At 39.0% G+C, this 19,421-nt stretch overlaps 1 protein-coding gene across 1 annotated transcript in view; it reads right to left on the bottom strand.

Annotated features, from left to right (window-relative positions):
* The window catches only part of plxna3 (plexin A3), a 153,390-nt gene that overhangs the window by 8,065 nt on the left and 125,904 nt on the right, over nucleotides 1–19,421 (bottom strand). The window contains exons 12-24 of the mRNA XM_079638597.1: nucleotides 19,129–19,319; nucleotides 18,021–18,169; nucleotides 17,362–17,482; nucleotides 15,970–16,106; nucleotides 14,546–14,713; nucleotides 14,063–14,156; nucleotides 13,711–13,950; nucleotides 13,048–13,191; nucleotides 10,838–11,072; nucleotides 9,552–9,694; nucleotides 8,779–9,035; nucleotides 7,846–7,912; nucleotides 3,682–3,828 (exon numbers count right to left, since the gene is read on the bottom strand). Coding sequence (XP_079494723.1) covers nucleotides 3,682–3,828; nucleotides 7,846–7,912; nucleotides 8,779–9,035; nucleotides 9,552–9,694; nucleotides 10,838–11,072; nucleotides 13,048–13,191; nucleotides 13,711–13,950; nucleotides 14,063–14,156; nucleotides 14,546–14,713; nucleotides 15,970–16,106; nucleotides 17,362–17,482; nucleotides 18,021–18,169; nucleotides 19,129–19,319 — 2,093 coding nt within the window. The remainder of the gene's footprint in view (nucleotides 1–3,681; nucleotides 3,829–7,845; nucleotides 7,913–8,778; nucleotides 9,036–9,551; nucleotides 9,695–10,837; nucleotides 11,073–13,047; nucleotides 13,192–13,710; nucleotides 13,951–14,062; nucleotides 14,157–14,545; nucleotides 14,714–15,969; nucleotides 16,107–17,361; nucleotides 17,483–18,020; nucleotides 18,170–19,128; nucleotides 19,320–19,421) is intronic.

Raw genomic sequence — 19,421 nt, 5'->3', positions numbered from 1 at the left:
AATGAATGAACAAATACGTTAAAATGTACAGAATTTGACACACTGTTTCTAGCTTCTTTCTAAATGCTCAGAAATCACGAAATTAATCGTAAAAAAGCAAACCATGGGATAACCATAGCACAATGTCCTAATAAAACATGGTAACTTTTGCTACTTCTTTTAGTGTATGAATGCATATAATTTTTGTACCATAATTACTATGGTAAAATAAAGCTATACAACTTTCATGCAGCCATATAGCATTAGTAAAAAATTTTTTTAATGAGACAAGCTGTAGAATGTGTGCATCAGCTCATTTATGCAGCCAGTAGCATAAGCGAAACGAGATTCATAAAAAAAACCCCATCCCTCAGCACTTACAGAGTGAGTAACACATACAAATAACAGCTTTATAAATAGGCAGTTGAGTTGCATTAAAGAGCCGAGCGTTTATTATGAAGCCGATGCTTTGATATATCTCCGTTCACACCGTGACAACAGTCCATATAAATGAATGAGAAGACCTTTTGTGCGCATGGCCCGCGTAAATCGTGTGATTAAAACAATGCAGCTGGCACTGGTGCGCGACTGAGCATCCGTAATCGCGGCTACTCGCTGATCATTAGCTCACGGCAATTCCTCCCTCCAGCCGCGGCTCACACGCGAGAGGTTTGTGATTAAAACCCAATTACACAGTAAATTACGGCATTCTCCCAGAGACGGAGCCCAGCTATATTTAGGACACCCGACGCTGGTTTAGGAACCGGATTGGGTTGAGACTAGGAGCTTGGAGGAAATGAGCGTTTTACGAAAGCTTAACATGAAGATCAGTTCTCGTCTCTGCCTGTGTGAGTGTGAAGATGAGCGAGTGTGTAAAGGTGACTTTAGTGTCCTTTAGCACGTTCACACATCCACATTTCCTCACCCAGCTGAGCCATTAATGGTTAAAGGAAGAGGAAATACTGTATCAAAACACAATGTTTTCAGCAAGAAATTATATCTATTAATATTAATACTTACCTTAGTATTGCTAATACTTAGTCTTTTCACACCAATTTTGGCACAAAGAACATACACAATTTTATGAAATATCACACTGCAATAGTTTTTAGTTTTATTTATCAAAGGCTATATTGTCATGACAATTGCTGTTATGCTTATATTACATATTTTATGATGGTATTCTGTCCGCATTTGCAAGTTCAATGCAAGATCCAGTATAATTTTATTTATTTAAATGTAACCGGTTATGATTTAGAATCCTAGTTTTAATCAGTGTCCCTGATTGGCCCTTTAGTCCCATCTGAGAAAAAAAACAGACTTAAGACCAAATGCCACTGAAATATTCTATAGAAATGTAATCTTATGCATATATATATATATATATATATTTAAAACAACTTTTGATACATCACCTACCAATGACATTTAAATTAACTTTAAGGGATATCAAAATGTATTGACTGATGCCTTGATCTGCCATTGAAATGGAATTAATTGATTACAGAATGTAATAAAATGAGTTATCATTACTATGACGGCATCAATGTGAAAATTCTGGCTGATACCCAAATAAATACGTTTATTATCCACACAATACTACTATAATAATAATTATATATGCTAATAATAATAATTATTTGATATGATTTAGTCAAAAATATAAAATATACATAATAGAAAAGGTATAAAATTAATAATTGTAACAAATAAAATAGTTTTAAAAGCTACAGGTGAATTTAGTCATCATTAATATGTGCTAAAGATGATGGCAAAGATAATCTAAATGTAAGAATGTGGTGGAAGTGAGCATGCATAATTATTAGCCAATACGCAAAGCTGAATTGACCAATCAGCATTCAGAACTGGAGCAATCTGATTTATAATTCAAAATGTGTCGAAACAAGAGCAAATGTTTACACTCCTAATGAACATATCAACATACACGCTGTGTCACAGGTGAGCCTGACCTTTTCTGACGGCCCCTAGGGGCCTCTCTTTAGGGTTGACAGCTAAGACAGCTGAATAACTGCGCTACATATCGATTCCCTTAAGCTGATCTATCCTGAATACTGTGGAATTGATGAGCTGTCCTATAGCTGTAACTACCACTGAGGAGCCATAGATTAAAGCTCATTCATTGGTCGACTCGTATTGTTCCACTTAAAATCAATGCACAGATCTCAGTCGGCACAGAGCCACAGACAGAGAGTAAATATGCTCTTTTTGTGTAGTCGTGTTTGTGTATGTGAGATAGAGAGTTTAAATCAGCCGCTGTATTTCTTGGCTGTCTGTTGAGCCTTGGGTTTGTTTTATGAGTGCCATGATAAATTCTCAGATTTGTTTCAGTCATTACAGGCTCCGATCGGGTCAGATGTAGGGAGGCGAGACACGTATCAGCTCATTCTTTGTGTTTTCTCAACCTTTGTCTGTTATTGCACCTCTGACAAACCCTGCTCTCAAAGTCGTTTTATAACTTACCCTGCCTGGCCTGATATCATCAGTCCGATTGGCATTTGAGCTTTTAAGTCGGTTTTATCTCAGAAGGGACTAAAGGGCCGATGGCCGATGAGGGATACCATCAGTGTACAACTGGGATTCGGAACTGAGAACCGGATCTTAACTCTTTCCCTGCCATTGACGAGATTTCCCAACGCTTCCCTGCCATTAGCCGCGTTTCCATTACAGTTCAAATTGCGCAAATTTAAATTGAAAATACGCTCAATGGAAACACCGCAATTTCGCAAAAACTCCCATTTATCGCAAAAAAGTTTTTACGCTCGCATGAGGTGTTTTTTCAGGCAATTTGAAAAATAAATATTTCGCAAAACGTCAATGGAAACAGTTTTTGCGCATTTACAGTCACCTGACGTAGAATGCGCGGTGTGTTCGGACAGAATACGAGACAGAGTTGTTTATTAAATTCATAAAAGAAAAGAATTACAGGAATACTGGATTCTAAACCTCAAAGAAATGCCACAATCAAGAGCTTGAAGCAGAAATGAGGGAGAAACACCAGAGAAACTCCTCATACGTGCCGCTCACAGTTACCTTACCATTAATGCTTGGATAACACACATACGTCTCTTTCCGTTAATAATAATAATAATGGCCAGTGCGGTGGCTGTGATATATAAACCTACCAACGTCCGTTGCCATGATTTTTTAAATGACTTATAGCGAGAGGAAAAAATTGTTTTAGTCGTATAACATCGGTTAATGGAAACGGCGTCATTTCGCAATAGTTTTGTATCGATATTTAGAAAAAAAATTGCAAACGTTTTGCGCAAATCTGTAATGGAAACGCGGCAATTGAAGAGTACAGCATCTCCGGATCCAAAAACAAGTGAAAAGAAAATCTGCGTAAACCATGTCTGTGTTCGAAATCGCCCCCTATACCCTTAAAAAGAGCACTATTTGAGGGAACATGATATTTCATTCAGATGCATTGACTAATATTAAATATGAATGTATATGTTCTTTGTACCAAAATCTTGACATGGTAAAGTGTGTATTAGTAATACTAATTTAAGTATTAGTGTTAATAGATATCATTTCTAGCTGGGACCATCTGAAAAGTATATTTATGTATATTTCGAGCTGAAATCAAACACTTGTTCTCTTTAATGAGGCTGGGGGTGCAGGGAGACAGGAAGAGGGATTATGGGATACACGAGAGAGCGTCACCATGGGGACACTGACCAGCTGCTTGTAGTCGATTTGCTGTCGGATGAGCTTGTCTTCGCTCAGGGAGTATCTGGCCTCTCCTGTGATGGCATCTATGGGACCTTTTTCCATCTGCTGTTTTATAGCACAGTAGAGCATAAACAGAGGCTCGCCAGCACACTCCTGCATAGAGAGAGAGAGAGAGAGAGTGAGAGAGAGAGAGAGAGAGAGAGAGAGAGAGAGAGAGAGTGAGAGAGAGAGAGAGAGAGAGAGAGAGAGAGAGAGAGAGTGAGAGAGAGAGAGAGAGAGAGAGAGAGAGAGAGAGAGAGAGAGAGAGAGAGAGAGAGAGAGAGAGAGAGAAAGAGTCATATTCAACACTTTCGTAGCATTTTATTTTCTCCCAAAAGTCCACTTATAATGTTAGTCAAGGTTTCTTGCACCAAATGTTTACAGTACATAATCCTTTTCCACTTTCTCACTGACCCACAGAATTAAACGTGCTGTTTTTGCAGCTGTATTTTAAGATTTCTTTATGTGAAGTAAATGACATCTGTTACGATCTGTACATTCTGGTTAATGGATTCTCACACATAAAAACAACAGAGCTAAAGACAATATACACTGCTGTTCAAAGATTAGGGTTTCAATATGATTTTTTAGAGAAATTAATAAAAAAATGTCCCCAGCAAGGACACATTAAATTGATCAAAAGTAAAGTAAAGACCTTTATATTGTTACAAAAGTATCCTTAACAATGTATAAGGCTTTTCACAAAAATATGAATTCAGCACTGATAATAATTAGAAATGTTTCTTGATCTGGAAATCAGTATTTTAGAATGATTGCTGAAGGATCATGTGACACTGAAGACTGGAGTAATGAAAAATAAAAATAAAAAAATAAATAATAATAATAATAATATATATATAACAGTTCTTTTAAATGGTAATGTTTCAATAATGTAACAATGTTTCACAAATATTGTACTTTTGATTAAATAAATGCAGCCTCGGTGAGCATTGAGAGACTTCTTTTAAAACATAAAAATAATCTTACCGACCCCAAACTTTTGAATGGTAGTGTTTACTTGGATAGACAAAAAACTAGAGATCTCAAACCCATTATATTCACTACATGAAATCACATGACATCAAATGTTAATAATTATGAATAAAAACGCGAAACATCGAATATATAACAAATCATATTCAAAACAGTGCTTAAATTTCAGAAGCGTGTTGAGAACTAAGGCTGCACGATATATTGAAACAAACTCGATATCGCTATGACAAATCACCCCACTCATTCTAGAAAGAATTATTATTTTCCATATACATCTATTCAAATCATCTGGTGAACATTCTTCAAGTAAATATTGCAGTTTTTTCCAATATTGCGCAGCCCTATTCTAGTCTGTCTATTTAGTACTCCAGTGCTTTAATTTCCAAAAGAGCAAGCAAATCTTGTTTTCCATTATATGTCTCCTTTAAAACCTTTTACCTTTAAAGAACACACTAAAGAACATCCTGTGCAAAATACCACAGACCATCAATTCAATAAAATCACAGCGAGCTGTAATTTTCCACACACTTCGAAAATGCATAATTGCACCTTTAAATACAGAGGAAAACGCAATAAAAGGAGAGACAAAAAAAAGACATTCTGACCAAAACCAAAAAAAAAAAAGAGAAATAAGACGGCGAGCGTGCAGAGAAAGAAAGCCGTGAGAAGGAGAGACGTGGCCAATCACGGTTCTTTTCAGATGGCATTTGTGAAGTGTGGAGAAGTCTCCAATTACCCACTTAAAAACGTTTGATGACTAAACAGCGATACTGAGGGGAGGCTATTATTTAGTTCTTAGGCGAGATCAGCTTGACATTATTAATTACAGCATGACATCCTGAATCACACTCTTCTAACGCAGACGGAGAGGGTTACCCAGCATCCATTGCACGCCTAACAGCAAGTAATTCTAAACAACCAGCCTTCGAACTCGATGTCAAATGCATTTAGTCCTAATACATACATCAAATCCACATCTTTTTATTGCTTTCAGAGGCTGTCTGCGTTCTGGCTCCGTCTGCTTTTCATATTCTGGCTGTTAGACCCTGTTGTGACACAACAGATGTGCGTCACGGGATCCGCGCCAGGATTCACCCGCTAACGGACACATTTGAATGTTGAATTCGCGCAGTTTAACGTTTGCAGTGTAAATGCAGATGACATGAACTGACAGAACAAGAGGAAGGCCTAAAAGTCGGTTAACAAATATTTATGTTACCCTTGGAGAGTTAGTTCACCCCAAGATTAAAATTATGTCATTGTTTGCACACCCTCATGTGGTACCAAACCTGCATTACTTTCTTTTGTGAAACTCTAAAAAAAAAATACTGTATGTGACCCTGGACCACAAAACCAGTCACAAGACGCACGGATGTTTGTTTTCTTTTATGCCAAACATCATTAGGATATTAAGTAAAGATTATGTTTCATGAAGATATTTTGTAAATTTCCGACAGTAAATATATAAAACATTTATTTTTGTGAGTGAATGCTGCACAATCGCCAACATCAATGCACAACTTTAAAGGCGATTTTCTCAATGTTTAGATTTTTTGGCAGCCTCAGATTCCAGATGTTCATATATTTGTATCCTGGCCAAATATTGTCATATCCTAACAAACCATACATCAATGGAAAGCTTATTTATTCATTCAATCAATCTCAATTTCAATTTCAATATTGTGACCCATGTGACTGGTTTTGTGGTCCAGGGACACATATAATGAAAGCATACAGTGACAATGGACTGTCAAGCTAATAAATTAAATTTAAAATAAACTCACCCAACTTTGCTAAAAAATAAATAAATAAAAGATTAATCCAAGCTAGTTTTCTGGTCGTAGCTGGTCCCCCATTATGACCAAGCGTCTCTAGTTGGCCAACTGAAAGGTTGCCAAACCCACTTAAAAAATGTGTCAATGGACCAGAAAAAAATGGTTTTCTGCAGTCAGCTGTTTTTCAGTAGGGAAAGCTTTCATAAAGTATGGATTCAGAAGTGGTATATATATATATATATATATCCCTCTCTCGCTCCCTGCTGAAAAAAATATATCATATATCATCTAATCAAACTAGCTTAGATAATATTTTCAGCGGTTAGGTGAGATCAAAACGTTTATTGTTATTTTGTAAGTCTATTTAAGTCTAGAATATATAACATTTATTTATTAATTGTATTATATTATATTATATAATTTTATTTATTTATTTATTCATTATATTTTATCATTTATATTTATTTTATATTCTTTATTGTATTGTATTGTATTTTTCAGCTGGTCAGCTAGGAGACCCAGCACAACTAGCGTGGTCAGTTTAAACTTCCCCTTGTGTTCCCATCCCTGTAACATAATAATAAATAAAAATGTCATACAGGTTTGGAATAATATGAGGAGGAATAAATAATGACATTTAATTCCTGGATGAATGAATGCTTTAAGCAGAACATTTATATGTTCTATATGACGCTAACGTTACAGTGATCCCTCAAAACAAATGTTTGGTAATACAGTTAACAACATAAATATACAGTATTCAACAGATGTGAATGTTTTGGCTCACAAATCTATATGAAATGCAGTACAAGTACACATCCAGGCAGTGCAATAGAGCCGTACCGAGGAGGCAATTCATGGTAATTACTTCTAGAGGCCTGTATGGTGGCCAAAACACTTTAACATCTGCACTGATGGGACGTAAAGATACTAGGCGGCCGGCCAGCGCTACATTCCACAGGGCAATTCCAGCCCTGAATGCACAAAGGGCCCCATGTTAGCACTAATAGCCATCTCAATCAGCTTTAGCTTAATACAGCGGCCATCTTGGTGAACTCTGGAACACCTGACAGGATGTGGGATTGAGCGAGTGCCCTCACGACCTTGACAGGCCTGATTTCAGGGTTGGGTGGAAGCCGTGGCATTCCTGAGTCGCTATCTGGAGCGTAGGCTTTAGCGAGATTTATTAGCAGGCTTTGCGATGAGTCAGCCTGTCAAAAACGTCAGCGCGCCAAAATCTTGTCGCAAACAAGATGCTAGTTAGCCAGAGAGAAGTTTGAGGTTGTGGCTCAATTTCATGTAGGACTTCACATAGCACATTATTAATTGATTGAATGTTAATGGTAGAAAACAGGTCACAAACCTTAAGGAAGCGGTGCAGGAGGAACGTGAACCAGTTGGTGAGCATCTTCTCAGCCACAGATTCAGTCCTGCAAAGACAGAGCAATCCATAAATGCAACTGATGCTGTATGGTTGCTAGGGTGTTCTAAATGGTTGCTAAGGCATTGCTAGGTGGTTGTTATGGTGTTCTGAGTGGTTCTACCATGCTGCTATGTGGTTCCTAAACTGTTCTAGCTCATTGTTAGGGCAATGGTAGGTGGTTGCTAATGTGTTCTTGGTGGCTGCTAGGCCGTTGCTATGCAGTTGCTAAGGTATCCTGCGGCATTGGTAGAGCCTTACTATGCTGTTGATAATTTTTTCTGGGTGTTTTTTGCATGCTGCTATGTGGCTGCTTAAGTGGTATAATGTGTTATGAATGGTTTCTAGGGCATTACTATCCAGTTGCTATGATGTTATGGGTAGTTGCTAGGGCATTGCTATGCAATTATTAAAGGGTTCTGTGGGTTTTCAGGGCATTGTCAGGTGGTTGCTAAGATTTTCTGGGGTTTGTTAGGGCACTGCTATGTAGTTCCTATGGTGTTCTGGCTGTTTTCTAGGGCATTGCTATGCAGTTGCTAAGGTGTTCTAGGGGTTTCTATGACATTGTTAGGTGTTTGCTAAGATGTTCTGGGGATTAATATGGCCTTACTATGTTAGGGTGTTCTGAGTGTTTTTATCATGCTGCTATGTGGTTGTTAAAGTGTTCTAGGTGGTTGCTAGGGTGTTGCTATGAAGTTGCTAAGGTGTTCTGAGGGTTGCTACGGCATTGCTATGCGAGTGGTCATTTGATAATGATATGATGAGGAGTGGTTGCTAAGTGCATATATTTTTTTCACAAATGTGATGAATCCTCAAGTAACTTTGGAGGATATTTGAATGGTCATGTTCCACAATGAGACAGTCACCACCTCTTACCGTCTAAGCAGCAGTTTGGGGTGGTTACGATTCTCCAGGTTCTTTTCGATCAGGTCGGCCAGAAGCTGTTTGAGAACCACAGTGGCATACTCCATCCGTCCCTGCAGCGCCGCCATGAGGAGGGAGGCCACATTGCCACGATCCCGCATGGAGAAGGACCTTTGAGCCTCCAGCGTGTGGATGAAGGTCAGCAGGAACATCTTGTTGTGCAGCAGTTGACTGAACAAGCGCAGAGACTTCTCCACATTAGCTGGAGACTGAGAGGAGAGGGAGCATTTGATTAAACGAAAGAAAAAGCAGGAGAACAAAAGCAGAAATGGAAAAGGTAGACAGGAAGGAGATGAGAGAAACATGTGCAACAACAATTGTTGCCTGAATGCATACTTGGAAAAAAGCTCAGCTGCGGTGAGATTTAATTGTTCTTTGCTGACTATTTTCAAAACATTTTTTGGTAAGGCACGTCTCTAGACGGCTATTCCACCAGGGCCTTGCAGGGCTGCTGATTTCATTCTGCCTGAGGTTTTAATTAAAAAGCACGCTGAAAGAGGGGCGTTCGCTCTGAAGCTCACTACTGAGACAGCAGTACCGTAGCTTCAGAGCTTAGGGGATCTTTTTAAAGCACATCTAGGGGTTTTTTTGCTTTCTTTTTTTGGCAGAAGGATTAAAAGAAAATGGTCTATGAGTTGTGGCAACCTACTTATTGGCACTTGCGAGTGACAGACGACACATGGGGACAGAGCAATTGAACCAGGATGTTTTAAAAGTTCCCTTACGTCCAGCTCTTTTAGAACCGGGTGTTCTTCGATGCCAGGGAACATCACTCTCATGGTGTAGGTGCGATACTCCAGGAAAGGGATCTTCACACCGTCCATGTCGTTCGTCAGCTCTTGGATGTCTGTCTGCAGCTCAGCAAATGCTGAGAAGAATAAAGAATAGAGATATGCATCCACTGAAGAACACCTCATATGCTTTGACAGACAGATATACTAGGGGATGTTTGACCATATTTTGAGATTACTGGCATTGGCAACAACAGCAGAAATTGCTATTTTGTGTGAATCTCCAGATATTTAAGAACGTAATGACAAAGACCTATTTAAATATATTGAAGAGTTCAAATCAACTAAACAAGAATTTAATTTAATGGGTTTACTTTGTAAGTTTTCAATGCAGCTGGTAGTTTTGTTGATGTTGATCAGAGACTCTTTTCCAGTCTAATTGGGCGTTTTTTACATCCATCACAGAATCAGGCTTGCGAGATTAAATGATCCATTACTGATTGAAAGTATGAAAACTGAAGCAATTTTTCTGTAATTGAGTTTTAGTTCACAATACAATTGTCTGTTCTCAATTTACATTTACTTCCATAGTAGTTGAGTACAATGCAAGTAAGTGTTAATTTAAAAACACATTATACAATTTATTTCAAATATTGTATATAAAACTATGCACAACACATATGTATATAAAAAACAGTTATATACACAAAACATGGCTATATCTCTATATTGTATATAAGGTTTTTTTATAGGTGAAAAAGCACTACTAATACGTGAGTTTCAACAGTTTCAGTCGCTTCTCTTGGAAAGTATGCCTACTGACAAATGACACAAAGTTTTTTTTTTTTTATCAAAATTGGATGAAAAGAAAAGTTGCATATATTCCAGTATCTCATGGCATTCTTTTAACAAATGCATAAATAACACCGCACCATGACTGCCTGAGCTACAGATCCTTTTAAAGCTGTGAATAAAACCGGAATCAAAGGATGAGGCCAGTATGACGTCATGACCCAGTTCAATCCTTCCACAAAGACTGCATCAAACTCTGCAAGAATCCAGGCTACTGCAGTATGAGAGCGCCTCCGTTCTCAACACAACTGCACGCCGGGGGCCCGCGGGACACCTCACGCACAATAAAATAATACATCACAGCTCCATTTGATTCATCCTACGGGTTAAGACCATTAGTAGCTAATTAAAACACTCTACACACCTGTCAGAAACAACTTGGCACGGGCTAAAGGCAGCGCAGATGCTGAAGTAACCAGAAATCCTACCTTCCTTGCACTCCAGCGCGACACGGGACTCCAGATTGTCCATCTGCAACTGCAGGCGTTTGAGTGTGCGGTCGGCGTCCCGCGTCTTGCGCTTGTAGGCGATGAGCACAGCGATGATGGCGATGAGGAGGACGCCTCCGCCCGCTCCAATCCCGATGATGGCGGGAAGCGTGAGAGTGCTGTCGGAATAGATGTGAAGCGTTCCGGGAGAATATTCCAAGCCGCCCACGAGAATCTACATGCAGAGACCAAAGAAACTATTAGAAGTCAAAGTATGGGGCAGGGCTCAATGCTAAGGATTTGTTCTACTTGCCCAGTCAGCCCAGTGGTTCACATTTGAACTTGCCCTACCAAAATTTTCCAATTGGTTTGTGATTGGGCCAGTGACAATTCTAATGGTTCACGCTGGCCCCGGGCCATCGGCCAGTCCTTATTGTGAGCCCTGATGGGGTAACGGTTTGAGCACAGGCCCTTCAATCTAACCACCCCGCCGACTTTGGTTGGTCATAATGAGGGCTTTTGATTGGCTGAGGGTACTCACACTGTTTCTTCTTGAATGAAATCAGCTTGCAATTAGAATTACCACAGAATTATGCACTTGTTTGACACGTTCACGCCGCGTTCCTCACCCTGCGGTGAGAGAACAATCGCTTGCCGCCTCCGTTAGACACTGTGACCACTAATCCACATTAAATTACTTCAAAAAGTCACTTTGGCACAGGTGTTGAAGGCAATTAGGCACAAATCAGCATGTAATAGAGGTCTAGTTAGAGATTCGGGTCCGACTGAGGCGTGGTACCGGGAGCTCAGCCTTGCACTATTCGAGGACCAATTAAACCCGGCATCCAGCCATCTGTCCTAACGAGTTTCACCTTTCCGCGATCGCTCGGGTCCTGCGTGGCTGCATGAATTATTGAAACTTGGTGATAGAGGGGAACAAAGTGAATCCTGGAGCGCTGTCGATATGTGTCAAGTCATTAGTTGAGTGATCCCGGCACTCTCAATCTCACTATGTCTCTCTCTCTCTCTCACACACTCTTTTTTTCCCTTTGCTATGGGTGTTTCACCACATTATGGATTCACAAACTAGAACTTAACTGAATAATCAGCTCTTTGATATACAGCACGTACTCTTTGTTTCCACAGATCTCATGCTAATAAATCAAACGGAGAGTGCTGGACCGAATTAGAGGGGTGTAATGTGCATGCGTACCTTATATCGAGGTTTCACCAGTTCATGACACAGCTAAAAGACTCCTGGATTTTATTAGAATTGATCAGTTGAGATGCTATTGATAAGTTCTGAAAGTAATTACTCTGACAAAGTTTGCTTTCAGGAAATGGTATTGGCAAAAAAAAAAAATCAAGTGATTTAATAAAATCAAATAAAACTAGATACCCATGCAAAGATCAGGGAATGATATTGTGTGCTATGTGCTGATCTTTGAGTCAGCAGCAAATCGATGTATATATATATATATATGAAATGCAAATAAATTGACACCTCTAATTAAAAAGCCACATGATTTGAGACATTATTCATGTCTGTAGCACAAACAGTGCAGAATGAGCTACATGCTAAAGTTTAATACGTAGGGTTAGGGGTTTGTTAAAATGACTAACGGCAAAAATGAGCAATAATAATAGTGATGATTTCCTGAGCAACCACTAATGAAAGCCGTTATTATCAATAAAGGGGCTGAACTTGTCTCAAATGCTCTCTCTAAGCATATGTCAGGGCTCATGAAGGTTATGAAGGATTCCTTGTCTCCTGTTTGTAATAATTGTTTGAGCTGCCAGGAGAGCAGATAGCCAGATTACGTGGGAAATTGCTTGTATCAGCTCGCCCTATAATCCTAATAAGTACTTAATGTACGGCGAGCCACTTCCAGTTGACCTTTCTGTTTTCTGTTTTAGCATTAAGGTAAAAGATGGCCATGCAGCAGTGGCTTATAATGAGATTGATTGAATCAGATGCACAATGCCCGAGACCATGCAGACCAAAAATTCAGCATTTTCACCATCTTATGGCCATCCATTCCTTTTCTGCCACCTTTATTGGTTGATGTACAAAAACCACAGAGTCGTAAATTCTCAGGCAGCGCATTGAGAGGTGGGCATGTTTTGCTCTCCGCCAGCAAGAGAGGCTCGTTATAGATTAGGTTTTCATAATGCATGATGGGAAAATGTCATAGCAGCAGGATCCTCACCATCACTCGCTGTTCTCCGGTCAGATCTGGTGAATCGCAGAGCAGCTGAGATTCAGAGACTGTTAACAGACAGGGCGTTTCTCCAATCATCACGCTGTAATTCAGCCGGGCGTTACCGGGAGCAGGAGGGATGAGGTTCTTGCCCTGTTTAAAGATGATGGCACAGAAAATTAAATTCATCAAAAAGAGTGAGCAGTTTTTCAGGTTTTTTTTTTTTTGAGATAATTTTTCATTTGAATCTCCTGAAAACTTGCATTATAACAAAATTTGAAAGCCTGTTTTTTAGACACACACACACACACACACACACACACACACAGGTATGTGACATTATTTTTAGAATTATTCAAATCATAATAATGGTTATTTCTTGAAAAATATTTATTTATAATTTTGCAATCTGAGATAACGGAAAATGTAGCGCCAGACACTAGTCCAAATCAGATAAATGTATACATTTGAATAAAAATGACAAAAGAAGATCTGCACACGAAACATAGGCCAAAAAATCTGCCTATTTTTCGTGAGTGAATCTTTTTTTTGTCATTTTTGAATTTGGCATTGTGCCCAAAAAAGGGAGAAATGACAAGGACATTAAATTCACCCAAATGCTACTGGGAAAAATGTCAATTATTGATGATGAGATTATGACAAAGGTCATGCCTTCAAGATGATGGGTGATCCTGGTTTGACCTCCAGAATCCCAGCATTCCCAAGAGGGTCAAAGGTTGGGTTAGGATAGTACGTGAAAGGGGTTCCATTGAGGACGAGGAGGGCGGATACATGGTCCAGGATGAAGCCGAACTCATCCGGGTGAACTCCACTCTCTGGAGCCTGACGTTTAGTGTAGATGATGCCCGGTGCCAAGCAAGTCATCACAGATTCATTCACCACCATACAAACCTGCAGAGGAACATCCAGAAATGGTGTAGCAGAAGTAGTATCACATAAACAACAGGCTGTCCGTAATGATGGTGGGGGCAGAGAGGAGAAGGACAGCTGGTCGGGAACTCACGTTTGTGGTCTCCACTCCTCCATATTTGGCTCTGACTTTAGGTTCCTGAATGGTTAGCAGATTGGTTCCTGTGACCGTGAGGCTAGTGCTGCCACTATCAAAGCACACAAGCAATACTTGTTTCATTTAGGCTCTAGTAAATGCATTGCAACAATCGCATCAAATTTTCATTCAAGATAATGGGCTGACTACAGTTTTCATCAAAATTAAAAAGAAAATATTTCACTCAAACTATGTCAATACTTGAGCTTGCTATGCATTCTTTACGCTAATTAGACTTCTGAGTCATTGGCATATGCTAATCCTCTATTGGAAACTGCTGTGAGCGAGTTTCTGTTCTGTGAGCGTTTCGGTTCAGATATTTATGAGATTCTATTAGGCTTAGTTTTTGAAGTTAGCAAGACATATTAGCCCTGTGTAGACAGCAGACAGCGAGGGTTTGGAACAGAGCCATTGAGTGTGTGTGAGATTGTGTTAACGTACTTGATAATGCTCCAGTTGGGCTCTACGCTGGAAATGGTAGGATCTTCTGTGTAAATGTAACGTGTTTCGCTGGTGACCTCTGCCTTGTCAATGAACAGCTTGACAGATGAAGCCCCAGAGCCCGATGCTGACGGTGGCGTCACACACACTATCTCACGCACTGTTCTCCTGTCAGAACAAAGTTAAATTATACAAAACCAGAAATATTTTAAGCAATTTTCATCATTTTGACCATTCTTTTTTTTACACATTTGAAAAATGAATCAAAACTCGACTGAATAAACAGCTTAAACAAGCCTACAGTGGTCTTGTCTGGCTTTAAGATGGTTTATTTGGTCGGCCAGGATGGCCAATCTGGGGTTTAGCTGGTCAGCCATCTGGTCCCCCAGTTGAACGGAACAGAAATCCCCTCTAAAACCATCAAAACAGACCAGACTACCCAACTTGACCAGACTGACCACCTTCGATTTAATGGTGAAGCGGTTTTAGCAGGCTTTTAGCAGGTTGAAAAGACCTCTACTGTATGTGTTTTGGATGCTGGGCTGGACTTCTTTGGTCAACCAGCTTCACCAGCTGACTTTGGTTGGCGAACAACATGGCTAGACCAGCATACACCAGTTTAGACTAGAATAGCAATGCATGCTTTCAGACCAGCTTTAAAGGCACCATAATGTCACATTTAATGATCTAGAACAAATGAGTTTAATAATTACAATGCTTATTCCTGGCAAAAATGGAATAAAAAGTTGAATAAAAAGTCAAATAAATAAAAAATAAATATTTTTTCAACTTGTAATTTTGTAGTCATTAAATATTTAAATATTCATACAATGTTTATATATAATTATATCACACACACACACACACAGTAATTATTTAATTTATTTTAAATTAATATTTAATGAATATTAAATATAATATGAAATAAAATTAGAGTTAAATTTATATATATATATATATATATATATATATATATATATATATATATATATATATACTTTACTTTTTAGTTTTTAACGTATTTTTTTTTTAATGTAAACTTTTTTATGTTGTTTCTCTACCAGCAAGTCCACATGGCTAGACCAGCATAAACCAGTCTAGACTAGCATGGAAATACATGCTGGTCTTTTTTCCTTCCTGGCCAGGAACTGACAACATTATACAATTTATGTCTTCTAAGCAGATGTTACTGCAGTTTAATCAGCACACAGTTCACTAACAATCAGAACTAGTAATGCATCATGTTTCTTGGCGCATGAGCATGTGGATGTATTTGGGGACAGCCATGCACGCTCATTTAATTTCATGTGGAAATGACACATCCCGCTTCCTCCGAAGTCCAACTGTATCCCGCAGATGTCGAGAGACGCAGATGTGATCCGTGCTGGAAGATCCGGTTAAGAGCTGACAGAAAAGCTGCTCACCTGACAAACAGACACTCTTCCTGGGCCAAATACACGATCACGATGCTCCCGGCGTCCAGATGTCGGCCTGAGATAGTCAGCCTGGTCCCGCCGGACACGGGTCCTTTCTCCGGCCGCACCCGGTTGAAACCCGGAGTCTAGCGGGACGAGAGAGACGACATTAACTTTGGAACAGATGGAGCTTGTTGCAGCGTGATACAGACGCTCAAGCGTGCACTTGTTTTCCCCATTCTGGTACTACACGAAAAGATTACACTCATCACTGTAATAGAAATGTCCTGTTTGCTCCCGCTCCGTGCAGGGCTCGTTTGTTTCGGCGCAGGACCTGTCAGGCCGTCCTCTCGCAGTAATTAGCTGCATACCTGTGTAATTGGTCGGAGTGCGTGTTTTCATTTGCTTTACCCTTCTGCACGACTGAAGCTGCCTGGACGCTATTGATTAGATGTTGAGGGAATCCAGGCAGGGTCATCCATTTATATACGTGTGTGTGTGTGTGTGTGTGTGTACGTACAGCTCCTGGGCTCGGGATAATAGACTAATGCCCTATTCCTGCTGGGCACCACTTAAACCTCTGCGGGGAGGAGGGGGTAATTGTGTCATTCTTTACATCCCCCTTCCCTTCAACTACATTATCACATGGGCTCCACCAGTTGATTTGATTGGCTAACAGGATGTAGGAAAAGGGAATCCTAACGATTCATCGGTTTCAAGTGCAAAATCGGATTGGCTGAGTCTCAAAGGATGGATACACATTGATTAGCTGCTCGTAAATCACCACAAACAAAATGTTAGCAGCGATAAGGGAATCGATACAAAAAGAATGATTAAAATATAATAGCTACATCCAAAATCGAAGGCAGTTGCCTCACTGGCCAGTCAGTGTGTGAAGCCACCTGGAAACGGCTTTAAAATGCACCATAATGTCACATTTAATATTCGAGAACAAGTTTGAGTGTTTAATAATTACAATGCTTATTTTTTGGCAAAAATGGAATCATAAGTTGAATAAAATGTATTATAAATAAAGTTTATATAAAACAGAATAAACAGAATAAAATAAAACAAAAATAAAAAGTTATATATATGAAATTTAATTAGAAGATGAAAAAAAATACAGTATATATAAACACATACGTTTTTTTAAACTTCTACCTCCATTTAAGAAAAAGCATATTAATAATTAAATATTATTATGATTATAAATAAATAAATGCATAAATAACTATTTGAATTTTATTATTTTAACATAACTTGTTTTTTCAATTCCATTTCAACTAAGAAATAAGCACTGTAGTCAATTCAAAATAAATAAATAAAAATGGACATTAACCGACTTTTTCCAACCGCTATCATCAGACACAGCCAATATGTCTTAAAAAGTAGAGGTCATACCACAAAAGAGTACATCTGAGAAGACTGGGTACGATATTCGGCACTGCAGTCACCGATACACAGCTCCACCGGACCACCAGGGGGACTCGACATCAGAGATTCTTCCATTTCACACACAATCCTGCAGGTCAAGAACACAGAAATCACTCCTGTACAAAACACTGTCCATAAACGTGATACTAACTCGTTCAAATTAAAGGTGCAGAAAGCCATTTCTGAGAAACGCTGTTGAAAGTGGACCGGACCAAGCAGCACAACACACTTGCAGCCAATCAGAACTAGGGGGCGGGCCCATTCATGATGGGGGAGTAGCAAGAGTGAACAATAGGGAGATTTGAAGAAAGACTGTAGAAAGAGAGATGGCTGAGAGACATTACAAAAGAGAAAAAGTCAGAGGAATATCACAGAAAAGAAGAGTTATGACCAGGCAAGAGATAAGGATGATTTTGTTTCGCTTTAGCTATGATAGAGGCACCCATGCTTGTGCATTTTGGGGGCGGAGCAATGAAGGGAGGGGTGTGTTTGTTTGGGTTGGTTGAAAAATGTTTAAATCAAAATGTTTAAAAAGTGTTTCTCTGAAATCACTTACTGCACCTTTAAATGGCGACATGAGAAGTAAGAAGCTGAATTTGTAGTGTATAGTATTTCTTATAAGCCACCTCTCAGCACTGATGTATTCAGAACCAGCAGGGTTACAGCGAACTCCCGCCACACGCACATGTGTGATCTCTCGAACCTGCAGCCCCAGATTCTCTCCTTCGATGGTCACGCGTGTGCCGCCCTCCTTCGGCCCCGTCAGTGGACGGATCTGTGGAGACAGAGATGACACCTTCTCATTGGAGGATATAAAACACATTCGAAAAACTGTATAGGTCGACACTCTGAAAGGTGCCGTCTGGGATATCTGCCATTCAGGAGAATTGTTTATTTTGTGTGTTTTTAACCATACGTTAAGGGACAAATGTCCTAAAAAATGACTCCATAAAAAAGCTAAAGCCTGAAAAAAACTCTTTTGAGGAGATCCCTAATGAGAAAAAATGGTTTATATACAGTAGCCTATATAAAAATGTAATAAATATAAATAAATGAAGAAATGCATAAATACAGTTTTAATTCTAAAAATGGTAAATACATGAGATAAATAAAATAATTTTAGTTCTAAAAACATAAAAATAAATAAATGAACAAATAAACAGTAAAGATATATAAAAAGACTGCAACTACAAAATAATTGTAAATAAATAATAAAAATAAATAATAAAGATGAATGAATAAATAAATAAATAAATGTTAACTATAATAATAATAATAAAGATAAATCAATATTTTTCTATATTTTATAGTGGTAAAAAATAAAATGATTAATAAATAAACAAACATAAATAGAGATAAATAAAAATAAATACATAAATAAATAATTGCAGTAATTCTAAAAAATGCTAAATAAATAAAGATAAACAATAAAGATAAATAAATATTTGCTGTAATTCTAAAAAAAAATTATGCTTTTTTTTTTTTTTTTAGATGTTGGTTAAAGTCCTGGCCTTATTGTACATGATCATTTTTGGCAGAAGTCATCTACTGCCTACCTAAAGTCCCTATCATAATTATTTTCCTCATCGACTGTCCTGTTTCCGTCAGAAACGTCACATTATGGACTCAAATGGTTGGCGAAGGTCATTGCATGTTGGGTGTTATGTTTCGTTAGGGTTCATCTGAAAACAACACAAATCTATGTTCCAAGATGGCTTTCATGAGGTGTGTTACCTTTGTGATACGAGGATGGCTGCAGCGTACGTTGCGCCGTCCTTGATGCATCCAGTTGTGTTCGGGTGAAGGACAGTGTTGCTTCAGGAGACACTTCTTATCAGCCAAACACCAGCCACACTCAAACGTGCTGTCGGCCTTCAGACAGAGTCCACAGCTGTCCCTCTGAGCTTCACACTTATACAGGAGAGCTGCGCACACACACACACACACACACACACAGTGAGAATATAGCCGTTCTCTCAGCTGGGCAGTTAAACGCAGGGCATGTTTGGAGTGGTGCCAGCTGTATG

This window comes from Phoxinus phoxinus, assembly GCF_949152265.1.
Source record: "Phoxinus phoxinus genome assembly, chromosome: 15".
Classification (NCBI taxonomy): Eukaryota; Metazoa; Chordata; class Actinopteri; order Cypriniformes; family Leuciscidae; genus Phoxinus; species Phoxinus phoxinus.
This window is presented reverse-complemented; position numbering and strand designations above follow the sequence as displayed.